At 34.1% G+C, this 20114-nt stretch overlaps 2 protein-coding genes, 1 long non-coding RNA gene and 1 other non-coding gene across 4 annotated transcripts; 3 read left to right on the forward strand and 1 right to left on the reverse strand.

Moving 5' to 3' along the window:
- Positions 1-7545: 7545 nt before the first annotated feature.
- On the forward strand, positions 7546-7652 carry LOC133033744 (small nucleolar RNA R71). Its single transcript, XR_009685811.1, has one exon. It is a non-coding gene; the product is annotated as a small nucleolar RNA R71 (small nucleolar RNA).
- Positions 7653-13259: 5607 nt separating this feature from the next.
- LOC115708307 (glycine-rich protein) lies at positions 13260-14311 on the forward strand. Its single transcript, XM_030636536.2, has 2 exons — positions 13260-13446; positions 13798-14311. Exons 1-2 carry the CDS (start codon positions 13332-13334, stop codon positions 14061-14063), a joined length of 381 nt encoding a protein of 126 aa, XP_030492396.1. The 5' UTR covers positions 13260-13331; the 3' UTR covers positions 14064-14311.
- Positions 13513-13807, reverse strand: LOC133032781 (uncharacterized). The gene is made up of 2 exons (XR_009685378.1): positions 13672-13807; positions 13513-13581 (listed from the first exon to the last, which is right to left on the reverse strand). It is a non-coding gene; the product is annotated as an uncharacterized LOC133032781 (long non-coding RNA).
- Positions 14312-16444: 2133 nt separating the features above from the next.
- On the forward strand, positions 16445-17561 carry LOC115706327 (uncharacterized). Its single transcript, XM_030633944.2, has 2 exons — positions 16445-16772; positions 16925-17561. The coding sequence occupies exons 1-2, from the start codon at positions 16640-16642 to the stop codon at positions 17308-17310; spliced, it is 519 nt and encodes a 172-aa protein (XP_030489804.2). The 5' UTR covers positions 16445-16639; the 3' UTR covers positions 17311-17561.
- Positions 17562-20114: the final 2553 nt, after the last annotated feature.

The following is a 20114-nucleotide window of genomic DNA, read 5'->3' on the forward strand; positions in this document are numbered from 1 at the left end:
ACCAAGATTGAGATAGGATATATTTACTATTTTCCAACATCACTGAAATCATATACTTTATTTGTTTATTTTTCTCTTTTTTTTTTTCAAGTATATTTTTTTTTCAGTGACATTGAATTACACAATTTTTTTTCTTCTCAATCTTACAAAAAATTTTCTCCCTCTCACTATTTCGTCACACTAAATGTTTCTTTTCCCCCAAACTAATCATAGAGCTTATGATATCATGGATAATCATGGTGAAAACAAAGAGTAATAGTGTGGTTGCAAAATTTCAAATCAGTGGGTGAAAACTCAACAGGTTAAGGCTCAAAAGGGTAACTAGGGATACACATTATGGTAGGCTTGAAAGGCTCAAACTATCCAACAAATGCCTAAGTCATATTCCAATTGAACACTATCAAGGATTTCGCCTCAAAAGAATAAACATGCAAGTTCTAAGCTATCCTGTCAATCTTACCACAAACCATAGTAAAACAGTTATACAATTTTCACAACTTGAGTATTCGCAGAAAGACACAGGTTTCTAAGCATCCAAACTAATCCAAAGAGTTAACAAAATCAAGCACACAGTTATTTTGCAGTTTCAGATCACATCACACTAATCAGCAGTATACAACTATCATCAAGCTTATTGCCATTCCTTAACTAAAACAAAAAACTAAAACAGAAAATTAAAATGCAGAATTTAAAGTGCAGAAATTTTAAATTTTTTTTCCTTAAGCCTCTCCCCCCAAACTAAACATTACATTGTCCCCAATGTATACAGTAAAATGCAGAGAGAAGAAACTTACCTGAGACCCTTTCAGAAAGGGTTGGGTGGTGGCGGCTGGTCATAGGGATAGAACCGAGGAGGTTGTGCCAAGTAATTCGGGTCATCAATCCCAATGTTCATTCTGTTGATGAGAGAGTTGAGTTGCTGAACTTGTCCCTCATCATAGATACTCCTTTGCACCATGTATTGTTGCATGTGGTTGTTCTGCTGAATTATGTAACTCAGCTGTGCATGAGTGTATTGTGTTGTGGGATCGATGGGCCCAGGCAATTGAAGTGTTTGCTCCTCTTCTTCTTCTTCAACACTAGGCTCACGTTGCCGCCTACGCCCTTGCGGTGCATCAGGTGGTGGCTGCCCATAGGGGTGTGGCTCTTTCAGCCTGTTGACAAAGGCGATGTCCATCTTACGAAGTGGCAACACCGTGTTGTCAAACTCTAACTGGGGAACTTCATATGCCCCGCAGAGTTCTGTGATAACCCCTGCCAAACCGAAACCACCTCCCGTGGCTCCTTGCACGATTTGGTCAATGCTCTGCCGTATGACTTGTCCAATGTTAATGTTGTACCCTTTCATTATGGCGTACACATATTTAAGGCGATCCATTTGGACATCGGAAAAATGCTTGTTGGGCACTAACCGAGCACTCACAAAGTACAGCCATGTTTTTGCCACCGGGTTAATCTCACACCGGTACAGAATATTGGGCGACCCCTCGGTACCATCATTGTCATGGAACCTCAACCCAGGAAATCCCACTGTCTCCGCGACATCCACCATATCAAATTGCTCTTCTTCCTCAATAATTCGGAGGCGTTGTTCCTCCCTAGTGTAATCTGGGACAGAGAACATCACATTGAATGCGTCAGCAGTGGCGGGAACCTTCTTTCCACGAACCTTCACTTCCCCATTTCGACGGTCGGGCCAATTTGCAAGGAATTCACAGGCCATAGTAACATTAGCCCGACCCCGAGTATCCACAAAACTTCCCCACTTCATTCTTTCAATTTGCGCTCTGATTGTCTCAAACCGAGGTTGGCGCCTCAATGGATTTTCAGGGAATTCAATACCCCTATCTTCAATATAGGCTCTATTCTTCAACCTTACGAAGCGATTGTGAGCCTCGATACTACCAAAGCGGGTTCTATCAAAACCCGTTGGTGGTGGGTTCGAAGACGAACCTTCTTCAACATTCCTTGTCCTCTTTGGTGCCGTTTTTTTCTGTTTTTTTTCTTTCGAAATTACTTTTTTTTTTTTTTTTTAAGAAAAATTGGGCAGCACCTCCCCTTAAATTTCCTCTATCCCAAAAATACAAAATTCACTCAATCAATGTTCCTAACCACTTAATACCACAATACAATAATAATAAATCCAATATTATCAATTTTTACCCCACACACAATTATATCACTCAAAATTTAAAATAATGAATCAAATTCTTGAAAGAATGAAGAAAGTGATACTTACAACCCGAAAATGCTTTACTCCACCTCCATTGTTGAATGTTCTTGAAAGCTTGAGTTTGAGGTTGACAACAATGGTGATTTTTTTGGTTTTGGGTATTCTTTGGTGTGGGTTTTGATGATATGTGTAGATTATTGAGTAAAATTGGGTTTTTGATTGGATTGGGTTTAAGAAATTTGAGAAAAGATGAAAAGATTGAAGTTTGAAGATGAAAAATTGAATTTTTGAGAGGAAAATAGGGTAGGGTCGGCTGAGAGGATTTGAAATTTGAATTTGGTTTGTGTAGGGTTGAATGAGGGGGAAAGTGTGAATTTATAGAATTTTTCGTCAGCAAGTCGCGACCTGGCCAAAGGCTAGTCGCGACTTGCTAACGAGGAAAATTTAGGTGTTTCTGGAAAATCAGCAAGTCGCGACTGAGGTCGCGACTTGAGAAATAGGTCGCGACTAGGCTTAATGCTAGTCGCGACTTCTGGGCTTCAGGTCGAAAAAAAAATAAATTAATTTTTTTTTTCACGCTTTTCACGATTCAATGAAAAAGAAATAATGTCTGGTACTAAACTAAAAATTGAAAATACTAACAAAACAATCAAAACAAAATAATACTTGGGCTGCCTCCCAGAAGCGCTGTGTTTATCGTCATGCAGCTAGACGCTGAGCCTTGGACTTCAAAGTGGCGCCAGGATCATGGCGGACTTGGCTTGGTCAAACTGACCTCCCAAGTAGAGCTTTAACCTTTGTCCATTGACTTTGAAAGTTGTTGGACTTTCACCTTTTAACTCCACCGCTCCATAAGGAAACACCTTGACCACCGTAAATGGTCCCGACCATCTTGATTTCAGCTTTCCAGGAAACAGTTTCAGCCTTGAATTGAAGAGTAGCACTTGCTGTCCTGGTTGAAACTCTTTCCGTATTAGACCTTTATCGTGCCACTTTTTAGTTCTCTCTTTGTATATCTTGGCGTTTTCATAGGCTTCGTTCCGAAACTCATCTAACTCATTCAGCTGTAACAGTCTTTTCTTCCCCGCAAGTAGCCTTTTAGTTCCATGTTGAGAGTCTTCATGGCCCAAAAAGCTCTATGCTCTAACTCCACCGGTAAATGACAAGCCTTTCCAAACACCAACCGATATGGGGACATGCCAATTGGTGTTTTGAAAGCTGTTCTGTACGCCCACAGTGCGTCATCCAACTTCCTTAACCAATCTTTTTTTTTATCTTTGCACTGTTTTCTCCAGAATCATGTTAATCTCTCGGTTAGAGATTTCAGCTTGGCCATTACTTTGGGGATGGTATGGTAAAGCAGTTCGATGTCGAACACCATATCTTGAGAGGAGTGCTTCAAACTGCTTGTTACAGAAATGGCTCCCTTCATCGCTTACTATTGCTCGAGGAGTACCAAACCGAGTAAAAATGTTCTTTTGTAAGAAGCGGAGAACTGTCTTTCCATCATTTTGAGGTGTAGCTGAAGCTTCGACCCATTTAGACACATAATCAACAGCCAAAAGAATGTACTGATTGCTAAAGGATGAAGGAAAAGGACCCATAAAGTCTATTCCCCATACATCAAACAATTCAACTTCTAAAATTCCTGTTAAAGGCATCTCGTTTCTTCTTGAGATATTACCTGTTCGTTGACAACGATCACATGCCTTTACAAAAGTAGTAGCATCCTTGAATAGCGTTGGCCAAAAGAATCCACTTTGCAACACCTTTGCAGCTGTTCTATTCCCACTAAAATGTCCCCCACATGGTAAAACATGACAGTGATTTAGGATATAATACATCTCCTCTTCAGGAACACATCTCCTTATGATCTGATCGGCGCAGTGCTTGTAGAGGATTGGTTCTTCCCAATAGTAATGTTTCACCTCAGAAAAGAATTTCTTCAATTGTTGACGCGAAAGCTCGGGTGGAGTTATTTTTGCAGCCAAGAAATTAACATAGTCAGCGTACCAAGGTACCATCAGGTTTTCCCTCACACTAAAGAGTTGTTCATCAGGAAATTGCTCATTTATTTGTACCTCCTTTGTATTCTGACTCTCTTGCAGCTCTAATCTTGACAAATGGTCTGCTACCAGGTTCTCGGTGCCCTTTTTATCTTTTATCTCTAAGTCGAACTCTTGAAGTAAAAGTACCCACCGAATCAGTCTTGGTTTTGCATCCTTCTTGGTCATAAGGTATTTGATTGCTGAATGATCTGTGTAAACAATTACCTTATTTCCAATTAGGTAGGGTCGAAATTTGTCACAAGCAAACACTATTGCCAGCATTTCTTTCTCTGTAGTGGCGTAGTTTAATTGAGCGTCATTCAGAGTTCTACTAGCATAGTAGATTGTGTGGAATACTCTGTCAACTCTTTGACCCAGAACCGCTCCAATGGCATAGTCACTAGCATCACACATCAACTCAAACGGCAGTTCCCAATTTGGTGAAGTTACTATCGGTGCTGTAATCAATTTCTCCTTTAAAATCTTGAAAGCTTTTAAACAATCTTCTCCGAACTCAAATGGAACTCCATTTACAAGTAAGCTCGATAAAGGTTTTGAGATTTTAGAGAAGTCCTTGATAAATCTGCGGTAGAAGCCAGCATGTCCCAGGAAACTCCTCACTCCTTTTACAGAAACTGGAGGTGGCAAATTTTCTATTGTTGAGACCTTTGCCTTATCCACCTCAATTCCTGCTTTTGAAATTTTGTGCCCAAGAACAATTCCTTCTGTTACCATAAAGTGACACTTCTCCCAGTTTAACACCAAGTTAGACTTCTCGCACCTTGTTAGTACTTTTTCCAGATTTTCCAAACAATGATCAAAGGAAGAACCAAACACTGAGAAATCATCCATAAAAATTTCAATACAAGATTCAATCAAATCTGAAAAGATAGCCATCATACACCTTTGAAAAGTAGCAGGGGCGTTGCACAAGCCGAAGGGCATTCTTCTGAAGGCAAAGGTACCATAAGGACATGTGAAAGTAGTCTTCTCCTGATCTTCAGGCGCTATAGCTATCTGGTGGTACCCAGAATATCCATCAAGAAAACAGTAATACTCTTGCCCCGCTAATCTGTCTAGCATTTGATCGATGAAGGGCAAAGGGAAGTGATCTTTTCTTGTTGCTTTGTTGAGTTTCCTGTAATCGATGCAGATCCTCCAACCGGTGACTGTTCTTGTAGGAATCAACTCATTCTTTTCATTCTTTATCACTGTCATTCCACCTTTCTTCGGGACCACTTGCACCGGGCTAACCCACTTACTATCTGAAATAGGATAAGCAACTCCAGCATCCAACCACTTAACTACTTCTTTTCTGACTACTTCTTTCATGGGTGGATTGAGTCTTCTTTGAGCATCAATAGTTGGTTTGGCGTTGTCTTCCATGAGAATTCGATGCATCACTGTTGAAGGACTGATTCCTTTAACATCTCCTAGTGTCCAAGCGATTGCCTTGTTGTGAGCCCGAAGTACCCTCAAAAGTCTATCAGTTTCCACATCAGAGAGAGAAGCTGAAACAATAACTGGCAGCTTTTTATCTTGACCCAAAAACTCATACCTCAAGTGACTAGGAAGCACCTTCAATTCAAGTTCTGGGGGCTTTTCAGTAGATGGCTTCAGCTCTTTTGGAACCGCTCCCAATTCCTCAAAGTATCTTCTGTTCAAAGGCCCATAGGAGTCGAGCCACTTCACATACCCCATGACCTCTTGTCCTTCTTGCTCCGTCAATTCATCTTCAGTTAGACTTAGTTCAAGAGGATCATCTAGCAGCTTTTTCTCACTCACCATTTCATCAATCAAATCAATAAAGAAGCAGTTATCACTTGCCTTTGGGTACGTCATAGCCTTTAGCACATTAAAGACCACTTCTTCTCCTTGGACTCTCAGCTTTAATTCACCTTTCTGAACATCGATTAAGGCTTGGCCAGTTGCCAAGAATGGTCTCCCAAGAATAATTGGGACATTGCTATCTTCTTCCATATCCAAGACGATGAAATCAACTGGAAAGATGAACTTATCAACCTTAACTAACACATCCTCAATGACTCCTCTAGGATGGGCTAGTGATCGGTCCGCCCATTGGAGAGTTACTGTTGTTGGCTTTGCTTCACCCAACCCAGTCTTTTAAACACCGATAGAGGCATCAAGTTAATGCTAGCTCCCAAGTCACAAAGTGCATTTATTCCCTCAATTTTTCCTATAGTACAAGGAATAGTGAAACTCCCTGGATCTCTGAGTTTAGGAGGGAGTTTCTTCTGTAGGATGGCACTGCACTCTTCAGTTAGAGCCACTGTCTCATAGTCCTCCATCTTTCTCTTCTTTGACAGGATTTCCTTCATAAACTTCACATAACTTGGCATCTGCTCTAAAGCTTCAGCAAAGGGAATGTTAATGTGAAGTCTTTTGAACACTTCCAGGAATTTGGTGAACTGCTTGTCCAGACTTGACTTTCTGAGCCTCTGAGGATAGGGTATTTTCACATGGTGATCTATATTAATTGGTGGAGACCGCCGTGGCCGTGGTTGACTATCAGTAGCCTTCGTTGGAGTGGGTGTTGGGGTCGACATCGGTTGCTCTTTATTCTCCTTTTCTCCATTCACTAGTTGTGGCAATTCAGGACCATCATAATTTTTACCGCTTCTCAGGGTAATTGCCTTGCAGTTTTCCTTGGGGTTTACTTCAGTTGTGCTAGGCAAATTCCCTTGAGGACGGGTTGCTACTTGAGTTGCTAGTTGGCCCATCTGTGTCCGCAGTGTCTTTGATTGAAGATCTAGTTTCGGTCATGAATTGAAGCAAGAATCTGTCTGCAAACTAGAATTTCCACCAGAGGTTTGTTGCTGATTAAACTGTTGATTCTGATTCTGGTTCTGATTTCGTTGCTGATAGAACCCACTGTTTCTTCGGTTGTTACCCTGGTTGAACCCATAATTGTTGTTGTTGTTCTGTGAATAGTTTCCAATGGCTTTAGCTTCATCCATTGGCAAATCATCCACATCAGCTTGGCATTCTGAAAAGTGATGGCTTCCCCCACATAATTCACACACAACTTGGGCTTGTTTAGCTTGCCCTGCAATTATCTTTGTCAATGCCTCAACCTGTGCTGTCAACTTGGTGATGGCATCGACCTCTAACACACCAGCTACTTTCTTTGATTGACTCCTCTCAGTTGGCCACTGTTGATTGTTTAGAGCCATCTCCTCTAATAGATCATAAGCCTCATTAGCACTCTTCCTCATAAAGGCTCCTCCAGCTGCAGCATCTATTAAAGTTCTTGTATTTCCTACCAACCCATTGTAGAAGTTGTGGACCAGCATCCACTTCTCTATACCATGGTGAGGGCACTTTCTGATCAAATCTTTAAACCTCTCCCAAGCCTCATGGAGAGATTCATTATCTTGTTGGCAGAAGTTATTAATTTCTCCTCTCAGCTTTGCAGACTTGGCTGGAGGAAAGAACTTTGACAAGAATTTCGTTGCCAAGCGTATCATTCCAGGTGGCACAGAGTTGGGTGGCAAGGAGTTTAGCCAACTCTTGGCTCGCTCTCTAAGAGAGAATGGGAACGATCTCGGTCGAATAGCATCATCACTAACTCCATTAACTTTAAAGGTTTCACAAAGTTCCATGAAATTAGAGAGATGCGAGATTAGGATCTTCGGAAGGAGGCCACCAAACCGAATCGAAGACCGTACCATCTGCAAGATGGCGGGTTTGATCTCAAAGTTATTTGCATCCACTGCCGGTGGCCCGATACATGGCCCCGCACTCCGTCGAGTAGGGAGAATGTAATCTCTCAAGCACGATTTGCGGCCATTAGCTTGATCTTCATCGCGCCACCATTGTTACCGTTATTGCCTCCAATGTTTGCAGCATTGGCAGCCATGATGTCTGAAGTTTCAGCAGTTGCTGAAACTCCCTCTTGCCTCTTGTTCTTTCGGTTTCTCCTACAAGTTTTCTCGATTTCGGGATCAACTGGCAATATCACTGCTTGTCCTTGACGGCGCATACACTTATAATTCCTGAAATAGATCAAGAAAATATTGCAAGAAAAAAAAAATTAGAAAAAACAGCAAGAGAAAATATACCAAAGTAGAAGTTAGTATAATTTTGTGTAATATCAATCTTTAAACAATTCCCCGGCAACGGCGCCAAAAACTTGTTACGAATTTTTCTGTTTATTACGCAAGTGTACGTATCAAGTAGTATCTCACGTAAGTGAGGTCGAACCACAGGGAATTGGATTGAGTACTACTAAATTATAATTATGATTCTATTTGGTAAAATAATAAGTTGCAATTTTAAAAGTAAATAACTCAGAAATTAAAGAGAAAATAAACGAAGATTAATCAAGATGAGAGATTAGGGAGGTGAATCCTGTTGATAAGTTACCTATGTTAATGCCTAATTGCTATCCTTATCTCGATGTGAAAGACAGATTATAAATTAACCTAACTCTTTTCAGATCTTTTAGGTTCTAAATAATATGTTCTCTAATTAACTTCTTAATTAGATCAACACAAAATCAGCATTAAGCAATAATCTATTAGTCACTAGGCTATGTAAATACTTTCGTTTTACATCAAAACCTAGACTATCCAAATTTTAGCATTCCTAATTCTCACTTTTCAGATTTCGAATTAGGATCCTAGAGCATGTAAAAGGTGATCAAGCTTGCACATGAAATTAAACACAAACAAAGATAGTATTCACACATAAGATGAAGGAATGGCAATTATTTATTAACTAGGCATAAACTTAAACACCATTCATCATCCTCCCTTATTGGGAAATTTAGTTCATAATAACTCTAAAAACATCCATGATTAATTCAGAAATAAAAACAAACATAACGAAGAATAAAAAGGGTAAAAGAAAGAAACTAGAAGGTGGTATCGCTCCGGGTCTTCAAGATAGCTTCCTCTCCACTTTGCCTCCACTATTAGGTCTGTTTTTGCTTGCCTTTGACCTTCAATGTCGTATTCCTTATATAGGGATAAGTGGTGAGCCTCCAATTGAGTGAAAAATCAAAATTAGGTCAAATCTGCGATTTCCGTACATAGTCGCGACTAGCATTTAAGCTGAGTCAAGCGACTACAGTGCAAAACTCGAAAACCGAGTTTCGCCTATCTTACGAAGTCGCGACACGGGTCGCGACCGGAAAAAGGGTCGCGACTGTGGCTCATCAGAGGTCGCGACTACTGATGCTTCAGGAACCAAATTTTCCAATTTTTCCAAGTTTGTCCCAGTTTTTCGCCATTTGACTGAATTCGAACTTTAACACCCCGGGAACCTGAAATAATGAAAATCAAGCGTAAAACTGCTCCAAAAGACACCAATAGACGAGATAATGCTAACTTTAAAGACCCGAAATATAGGTTAATTATAACCTAACAACTATCCCTTAGATTGTGCTATAATATTGATTGTAAGTGCCACTAGTTCCTAATACTACACATTTTATAATTAGTTAATAATATTTTAAAAAATTATTATATTAAACTCGAATAGATATTATCTTAAAAGTGCTAACACCACTAATATATTTGTATTAATTTTTTTATACTAAGACTATTTCTAATATAAAATGTAAATATTTTGCTAAATTTAGCACTAAAATATAAACAAATGTTATATTTGTAATGATACTTTAATGCATGGTGCTTAGAATCTTTTTCGTTGTCATTTCGTTATTAGTGTAATTAAGTATTAAGTCACATATATCTTAAAATAATAAAATATTACTAACTAATTATAAGATGTCATCTCTAAATAGTGTTAGACAGGTGTCCAATAGCAATATTCATATTTAATATTATAAATCATGACAATATTAATTGTAATTAAAAAATATATTAAAACTTATTAAATGACAAAACTGTAATTAAAAAAAATGTATTTACTGTATGTTAAATTTGGCACAATACTATATTTTGGACTAAATTTGACACAGTTTTTAACATAAATCAAATTTAGCATACAGTTGGAGAATTAATTTTTTCTTAAGAGCATTGCTATATATTAGGTACTAATAGTGTCTAGCATCTTTTAGAAATGTCAACTTGCAATTGATCAGCGATACTCCTTAAAAATTATTACATTAAATTATATGAGACTCGATATACTTAATTACACTAATAACACGCGTATTAACATGTAAGAACATACTATACTAAGCACTAATAATTACTTTTAGCATTTCTCTTTTCTTAAAATGTGCTAAAATATAACATTACATTATTATTTTAGCACTTCATTGAAATAAGTCATTTGCTAGAAAATAGAAATATCCTTCAAGCTAAGTCACATATCATTTTCTTTAATTGATCTTTGTTTTTTTTTTTTCAATATTTAATTGTTTTTATAGATCATATATATCACAGAGACACCGACCTCGTTTCATCACATTTTTTTTACTTTGTATTTACAATATTTAAATTTATTATTTTTATTTTTATTTACCGACAACCTTCAACTCCAATTGGTTGGGTTTGAACTAAGGTAATACTTAGAATCCACTTAGTCCAGGGACCAGCCAAAAAAATATATTTTTCTTTTAAAAATATGGCTAACTAGAATTTTTACCCTCTCAAACTTAACATGTACCAAATTATATGCTCTTGAATTTTTCTGAACATTAAAAATTCTCCCTGAACTATTGAGATTGTTAGATTTAAGGACTTTTATTTAATTTCAATCAATTTTACTATTTCAGTGATTATTTATGTACTAAATCATGTTCCCAAACTTTGATATCTACCAAATCATGCCCTTCGAATTGTGACATATATTAAATCATACCTCCTGAACTTCCATCCATATTAGACTTTTTTTTACTAAAATTAAACAAAAGTCCTTAAATTTAACAATCTCAATAGTTCAAGGGACATTTTTAACGACCTTAAAAGTTCAGAAGCAAAATTTAGTACATATCAAAATTCGGGAAATAAAAATTCTAATAAACCTAAAAATGTATATTTTTTAATAGGTGTATAATTTTTATTTTGCTATGGTCCACTAACCGATTTTGAACTCAATGTTAATAACAAAATTATATATTGATGTAATAAGCGACTTTCTCTAGCTTCCTATATATATAAAACTAGGCTTTGGCAGATTATTTAATTAAATATATTATAGAGAAAAAAAATATTCAATAATATATCTAATAAAGTAATTGTGAATAAATATAATTAAACATTGTTACGCACTTAAAGAGCTTTATGATTAGTTACTAACATTCTATAAAAATCATAATTATAACCTAATATATTATTTCATTATAACATTCTATCTTATCAATTATAACATTCTATCTTCCATCATTTATACAAATTTATTATATAACTAGGAAAAAGCTACGTGCGAGGCACGTATACTAAATTTTATGTTAGTTTTTTTCTATGTTATTTGAAAGTGATACAATTAAAATTTAAAAAAAAAATATATTATTAGTTATTAGGTGAGATTATTATTATGTGTATAGGAAGAAATCACAAATTAATTAATCTTATAATCTTAACTTTAATCAAATAAGGTTCTAGATATATGAACAATAAATAATCACGTAAAAATAAAAAATAATTATTTGAACAAAAAATTCAATATGCACAGTTATACATATGAATCCCATTAATCAAAAATAATTATACATGTAATACAGATCTTTGTAATAGAGTACCTAAAAGAAACAAAACTTCAGTTACGATAATCGAAAAAGGTTTAAGTGAACTAAATAATGACTAAGAAGATCTAAATTACAAAATGAAAATAACATGTCTATATGAGTATGATTTTTTTGCTATATGAGCATGATTGATCTAAGAGAAAATAGGTAAACCTATAAACATATAAATATACTTAATATTAATTTTGACAAAGAAACAATTCAATTATAAACAATTCTAAATATCAGCTTGAAAATTTTAACACACTAATTACTCATTAAATAACCATAATGTATACATCATGATAATTTTATTTTATTTGATATCAAATGATAGAGATTATTGAGGTTCAGCCATGAAAAATACACTATGATCAAAAAGTAATGCTCATTAATTGTATATTTCAAATAAACCCAAATTTCCATGAATGTCCCTAATAAGATATAAACAATAAAGTTGTAAATTAAAAAAAAAAGTAGCAAAATTTCAGTTAATATAAGAAATAGAACAAATTGAAGATTTATACAATACTGGAATTTGAACTCTTAGAGGCCATTAGCGAAAGGGTGAAACTCGTTAGATCCCCTAGTAGAACACTACCTTAATTGTAGAATTCAAAATATGAATAAATTAGCATCATCAACAAAAGGAAAATTAAAGGGAAAAGACTTAATAATTACGTGACAAATAATTATTAATTGAATTAAAAAGTTAAGATTATAAGATTAATTCAAATTATTGTTCATATATCAAATAGGGTTTATTTAAATGAGGCATAAATAATCAAATAGGGTTAGAAATACGGTAATTAAAGAAAATCTGGACCCCTATTTTTATTTTTTTTTTGGATTTAGTGAGATTTATTTTATTTTTATTTATTATATATAAATAAAAAGTGACCCATAAATTTCTCATAAACCATTTTATTTTTAATAATAAACCATAAGGTTAGAAATACGGTAATTAAAAAAAATCTAGAACCCTATTTTTTTTTTGGATTTAATGGGATTTATTTTATTATTATTTATTATATATAAATAAAAAGTGATCCATGAATTTCTCATAAACCATTTTATTTTTAATATAAATAAAAATTCAATTTCTTATAAACTAAGAATTCTGTTATATAAGCACACTCTATATAGAATAGATAATAAATTCGTTAACAAATTCTAAACTAAATTAATATATCTAAAATGTGTCTTGAAACAATTGGTGAAGACAAGAATACCACATCATTTTGGAGACATCAGATTTTAGGGTTTAGCATTTCTCATAAATTATTTCACCAACTCCCAACTACAATTGTAGGGCCAAATCCTGAAAATTAATTGCTCTCTTATCCATTAACACTTGTTTGTTTGTAACCTAGCTATATAAATAGGAATACAGAAAGAGTTTGGTTTTTCACATTACTCTTCTCCATTAATTAAGAGTAAACAAAAATCAATGAGTTCGAGATATTTCTTATTGCTGGCTCTTTTGCTTGCATTTGTAGCTCTTCTCATCTCTTCAGATGTTGCAGCTACAGACCTTGCTCAAACTTCCACTCAACAAAACAAAGGTCTGCTTTTTTTATATATAATAATTATTATGAATTATATATATATATACAAGAGTCAGCTAGCTGTTTTTATATCGTGGAGTCTAATGATATTAATATTGATACGTATATATATTTAAAAACAATGTAGTTCACCTTCATATTAAATCGTTCTAGCATTTTATCTTGTTTACCTTTAATAATATTGTATAAGTAATAATACATAAAACAATGTACTTCGTTCACCTTCATATTAAATTGTACCATACCACTCATATTATTATTATGCTTGTGCTTATAGCAGTTGTGATCTAGATTTATATATGAAAATTAAGTCTTACTTATAGTATATGTATACTCCATGCAATGCAGTTGTGGATGCAAATGTAAAGGGGGTGGAGGATGGTAAATATGGAGGATATCCTGGCCAAGGCAGTTATAATAACGGTGGAGGGCAGGGGAGTTACGATAACGGTGGTGGCCCTTACAGCAATGGCGGAGGGCGTGGCCGCAGAGGGCGTGGCGGTGGCGGTGGTCGTTGCTACTACGGTTGCTGTAGGAGCAATTACTATGGAAGAGGGTGCGCCAGGTGCTGCTCTTATGCAGGTGAAGCTGTTGAAGCCAAACCCAACAACTAAATAAGGCAGAGATCCAGTACTGTAGTCATGATGATCATTCGAGATGGTGATATATATCCATTTATAAATAAATATTTAAAACTTCTACGTATTTGTAATTTAAGGATGAATGAAATTAAGTCATATATATATGCATTAATATTATTATTTGTTCTTAATTATTCATGCATACATCATGATATAATGATATAAATACTGGTCTTGTAATAGCCACTCTATATAATTGATCAGTTTCTGTTTGAAATCCACTACTGCGTATAATTTTGATTAGAGAATACAAGTCTTATTATGCATAATTCTTGTTTTTTTTTTAAAGTTTCCTTTATATTATAATCAACAATCATTTACAATTTACTTAATTAATAAAAAAAAATTATTTTACAAGGAAATATTTCTTTTCTCCCATCTAATAACTCAAGAGTATGTTCTATTAATATAAACTATAAAAAACTTGCTTAACGTTTCTCTTTACAATGAGAAATAACAATTCTAAGAAAAGAGGATCTAAATAAGATGCATTATTTATAAATGTTGAGACATGCACGTAGAACATCTGTTTCAATATGAGTGATCTATAATGGAAGTTGAAAAATCCAATTAAGGGCATGAAAGACGGCTAGCTTTTTCTACTATTTCATCATATCTAAAACAACCTTGATCAATAAGTTTTGACATACGTAGCAATTACTTGGCCCTCATGGTTCCTGACAATCGCTCATACTCATACGTTGGAGGACTAAAATTGGTAGGGCTGAACATCAGGCGAATTTATCGTGTTTTGAGTTTGCGGATTTCGAGTTCAAAAAATTGTACTCAGACTAGCCAGCCCGTGTGAAATGGTTTTGGGTTTGCGAGTTTACAAGTCTGTGGGTTTGAGCCAGTCAACTTTTTCTTATCACCCAAATTCTTTATAGAAAAAGAAAACCATATGTGAAATATAATCCAAAACCAAATAAATCATTTGTCAAACTTATATTTATTGTTCATAAAAATCATTAATGCATGAATATGATAATAAAAAAATTAGAAGTGTCAAAATAAATTGTCATTAAAAAAATTCAAATTCCATACTCTATACTCCATAATCCATCTATACATTATGAAAAATTGAGTTTTTGCAAATATCAATAAATATTACAGAAATATAAAATTGTAAACGTCCACAGCAGCAGAATGTAATTCTGTTACTGCAGAAAACAGTTTTGCAGAAACATGACCAGAACCAGCAGATTGTAAAAATAATTGTAGAAAATTAAATCACAAAGTCGAATCTACAGCTATACAAAACTTTCCTAAAAAATCCTAATGATTTGTAGCATCAAAGACAGATTCTGTTGCAACAAATCAGACCAGAAAAGAAAACTTGCCAAAAACGTGTGCGATCATGTATTTGGTCTTGATACCTGCCATAAACAGTGTGTTTGATCTAATCTTATTAAGACACAATCGAACTCATTAAGGAAAATAATAATAGTCAAAATTTCTATAAAAAAAAAAAAAAACTTTCCATAAGAGAATTTCTTCTCTTACAAGAAGTTTCCAAACAAATAAAACGTCAGCTGAAAAATAATTCATTCCTAAGATTAAAGAGCAATAAAAACAATAATAAGGTGATAAAATCGTTTTTATAAAAGCCAACAAATCACACCATATATAAAAAATATTTTGGTATCTAACTTGCCAAAAAAATAACTTTACACATTCTATACTAGTTATGTTGTCTACCATATAATATAAATTTAAATGTTCAAATGATATAAAGCATAACCTTTTAAAAAATAATAATTATACATTAGTATTATATACACATACATATTACATTCATAACTTTAAATTTTTCATTTTCAATCTAATAGATAAAATATATATATAATAGAAAAATAATATAAATAATTATATTTATATTTCAATTTTTATTGTTACACATACATATAATTTTTATTAAAATCTTATATAAAAAATAAATTGTTTAATTTATGTTATATATTTAATTTAAAACTATATAAAAAAAAATGGCCGGCTTCTCGAGCGGGGTATGAGTTCAACCCGAACCCACCTGAAAAGTTGACCGGGTCGGACCTAATAACCCACCCAACGGATTTTCCCACACAAAAAGGTCAAGTCTGAACGGATTGGTCAGATATGGGTAAAATCCAGACAAAATATTCAATCTGGTACCTTTTAACATTTTTCATCTCAAAAAATATATTTAGTCATTACAAATTTTATTATATACAGTAGATGTGTTTAATTAATTAGGTATATATATAACAGCAGGCTATATATAGGGTTTAGGGTTTGGAATTAAGCTTTAGGGTAGTTGGGATTTAGGGATAGAGCTTAGAATAATTATATGTAATTAGAACATTGCTATTAGGATACTCTAGAAATTGTGGTTAATTCGCGCAATTCGAAACAAGGTTTTCTATATATTTATATATTATTTTAAAATAAGGTATATATATGTGCGCGTGTATCCACTTTTTTCTCCACATTCACTCCAATTAACACACACTATATAATATATATATACGTACATATATATTTCTTTTGGCGAAGCCTATCGAAACAAAATAATGGGTTCGACGAAACATTTCTTTTGGATTGCTACTCTTTTGCTTGCGCTTGTTTTTCTCACTATCTCTTCAGATGTAGTTGCAGCTAATAAAGACCTTGCTGAAACTTCCACTCAGAAAAATAATAATAAAGGTCCGATTTGTCATGTGTATTTTTTGGTTTCTAGTAATTATCCATTAATCAATCGTTTAATTAAACATATATAGCCAAATATGTATATATATATATCTATATATTGGTCATTGGATTTGTATATTATAACATGCATGATTATATTGTTGCAGTTGTAGATGGTAGTACTAATGAAAAGGGAGTGGTGCATGGTAAATATGGAGGATTTATTCCTGGTGGTACTGGTGCCGGCTATCCTGGCGGTGGCGGTGGCGGTGGTGGTGTCCGTGGATATCCCGGTGGCGGCGGTGTCCATGGCGGTGGCTATCCCGGTGGTGGCGGTGGCTTTCCCGGTGGTGGCGGTGGCTTTCCCGGTGGAGGCGGTGGCTATCCCGGTGGAGGCGGTGGCTATCCTGGTGGTGGTGGAGGTGGTGGGTATCCTGGTGGCGGTGGTGGTGGTGGTGGAAGTGGCAGCCCTGACGGTCGTCGTTGCTACTATGGTTGCTGTAGGACCAATGACGACGGAACAGGCTGCGCCAGGTGCTGCTCAAGCTCATGATGTTTGATCATCAAAAACTTAAGCTCAAACCTAGACACTAAATTTACATATATGTATTACACTTAATTATAAATAAGTATAAATAGTAAAACTTGACCTACATATATATACGTACGTATTTGTATTAATAAATATGAGCATATATATAACTTTGCGAAAAAATAAAATATGAGCATATAAACGTGCATGCGCATGAGATGATCATGTTTGTATGCATATAATCGTGCTTTTACAAGGATTTTTTTTTGAAATATGATTCAATTCACCAAACGAAAATTACAAGGGAAGAGTGGATCGTCTACATTGATAGCAGAACTCACAACAGGCGGAGGAACGCCCCTATCCCAATTATCACAAGCTTAATTTAGACTCTAAAGCTATTTTGGGCAACAAATGAGCTACAAAGTTAGTCTCTCTAACCGCAAAGGAAATACCAGTGCAATTACAATCATGCTTAGAAAGCAAACTCTTTAATGTCTACCACAATATTGTCAAGATCAGAGCATGTTTAGCTGGCCATTTGATAAATCTACGGCTTTGCTGCAGTCGGATTCCAGTATGAAATTACTAAACTTCAGCTCATTAGCTACCTGCAAAACATCCTTGATCGCCATTACAAAAGAAGAAAAAGGAAACAGAAATATATAGAAACAAACAAAATATGTTACAATTAAGTTCTAGATAGTAGATATTGAACCAATAGAATTTGTTTTGTATAAATATATATGGGTATACTTAATATTAAAAAAAAAAAAAAAAAAAGCAGTTATTATGCTTAGTTTTACTATTTAATTAGAAAAATATAACCTCGGTTATTTCGAAAAGAAAATAATAATAAAAAAAATTCAGCAAAAAAAAAATAATAAAATATTAAGTTTTACTTAAATATTTTTCATATAAACTTAATATAGTGTAAAAATTAGGGAAAAAAACAAAAAAATACAAAAAAGGAAAAAAAATTACAAAAATACTTTGGGCCGGCCCATTAAACATTTATACAATCCACATACAAATATTTACAAAAATACCACATGCACTAAGCCTTCAGCTGTACAGAGCGAACCATGAAGGTGAAAATACCGCGATCGTTTCAAAACCGCAAAACAACCAAAATGAAACCAAAACGATAAAAATACAACTATTAATTCAATTGATCTGATTCAAATAAAACTGATGAAAAAGCACAATGACCACAACTATATTAAATTGAATTAAGTGTTATGGTTTTTCAAGTTGATTTACAGTTGCATCATTATTTTATATTAGTTTAATTCAATTGTTTGCAAGAATTTATTTTGGAAATAATAAAAGGAGAAAACACTTTGAGAAATAGTTAGTTTCTGAAATAAATTTAAACGTTTCTTAATAGTTTCATTTTAGTTTTATTATAGTTTATTAACAGCAATAAAATAAATAAAAATGACAAAAGCAGGAATCAGAACAGGAAATATAAGACTTGAACAAAGGGAAGAAAATAGAAGTAAGTTTCTACTCTATTTCATAACAGAATCAAACCAGTTTCAATATCGTTGCCTTGCACTAATAACAATTTCAAAATCACAGGAAAAAAAGACATTCCATTCCTAGTCTTACAATGGACAATTTGATGATCGAATGAATTATGAAAATTATGAAGCTAGTGGACATTACATTTCAGTCAATTGTAACTATGAAGAATTACAACGGAAACTGAAAGAGGTCCTGGAATGCAACTAAAAAAACACTATTTTGCAACAATAAATATAAATTGTAAATAAACAAGTATACAAACTATAATAAAACTATAAAAAAACTAAAAACAAACTGACAAGCAGAAACAACTCTACGAATATAAACTACAAACATCTAAATCGAATTGTTACCTAAAAAAGAACAGCAAACAACTATACCTAATAATATTCCCAAAACACATCATACATAAACATATTAAACTATTAAAAAACTAGAAAAAAAAAACTAAAACCCACTGATTAGAGACACTAAAACAAAAACAAATGTTTCAAAATATCTAAAAAAACTAGAAACACAAACAGAACATAAAACACAACAAAAATGAAACGAAAGTAATAAGAAACAAACTAAAATGCCAAACCCAAGAACAAAATAAAATTGATTAAACAAACCAGAAAAAACCAAAACGATGAAATGGAAATACAAGAAAATGTTTAAAATGGGGGGAAACGAAAATGAAACCGAAAACAAACCTCAGTTCGAACAGCAGCACCAACATTATTGTTTTTCCCATAAACATCTTCAACCATTTTTTCTTGCACACCGACCTTTGTTTTCTTCTTAGGAGGAGCTCTCCCACGCTTCGTTAATGGAGGAGCAAAATCAGAGTCTTCCTCCTCAATAATAGGACATTTTCCCTTAGCTTTATTAGCTAGTGATTTCAAACCCATTTTGAATTTTTTTTTTTTTGAACAGGGGAAGGAGATGAAGAAGAACGGGTCACATCCATTTTATATAAAGATTGGGAAACAAAAAGAAAGAGAGAAAAAGGTTATGGGATGGTTTAGTGGGAGTTGAAAAAATTTTGAAGAACAAAAATGAGAGGGAAAATGGTTGAGGAATCGTGGGGAGTTAAGGTTCAACAATGGAGGTTATTTGTTATTTAAAAAAAAAAAAAAAACTGAAATGAAATAAAAAAATCAAAGGAAAACAAAAAAAAAAAGAGAGAGGGAAGTGATTGAGGGATGCATGATGGTTGATAGGAGAGTTGACGTGTCTGGTGCATAGATGTGATGTGTATGTGGTATATGTGTAATAAAATAAAGAGAAAATGTAAAAAAGTTGCTTTAACC

Source organism: Cannabis sativa, chromosome 1 (assembly GCF_029168945.1).
Source record: "Cannabis sativa cultivar Pink pepper isolate KNU-18-1 chromosome 1, ASM2916894v1, whole genome shotgun sequence".
NCBI classification, from domain to species: Eukaryota; Viridiplantae; Streptophyta; class Magnoliopsida; order Rosales; family Cannabaceae; genus Cannabis; species Cannabis sativa.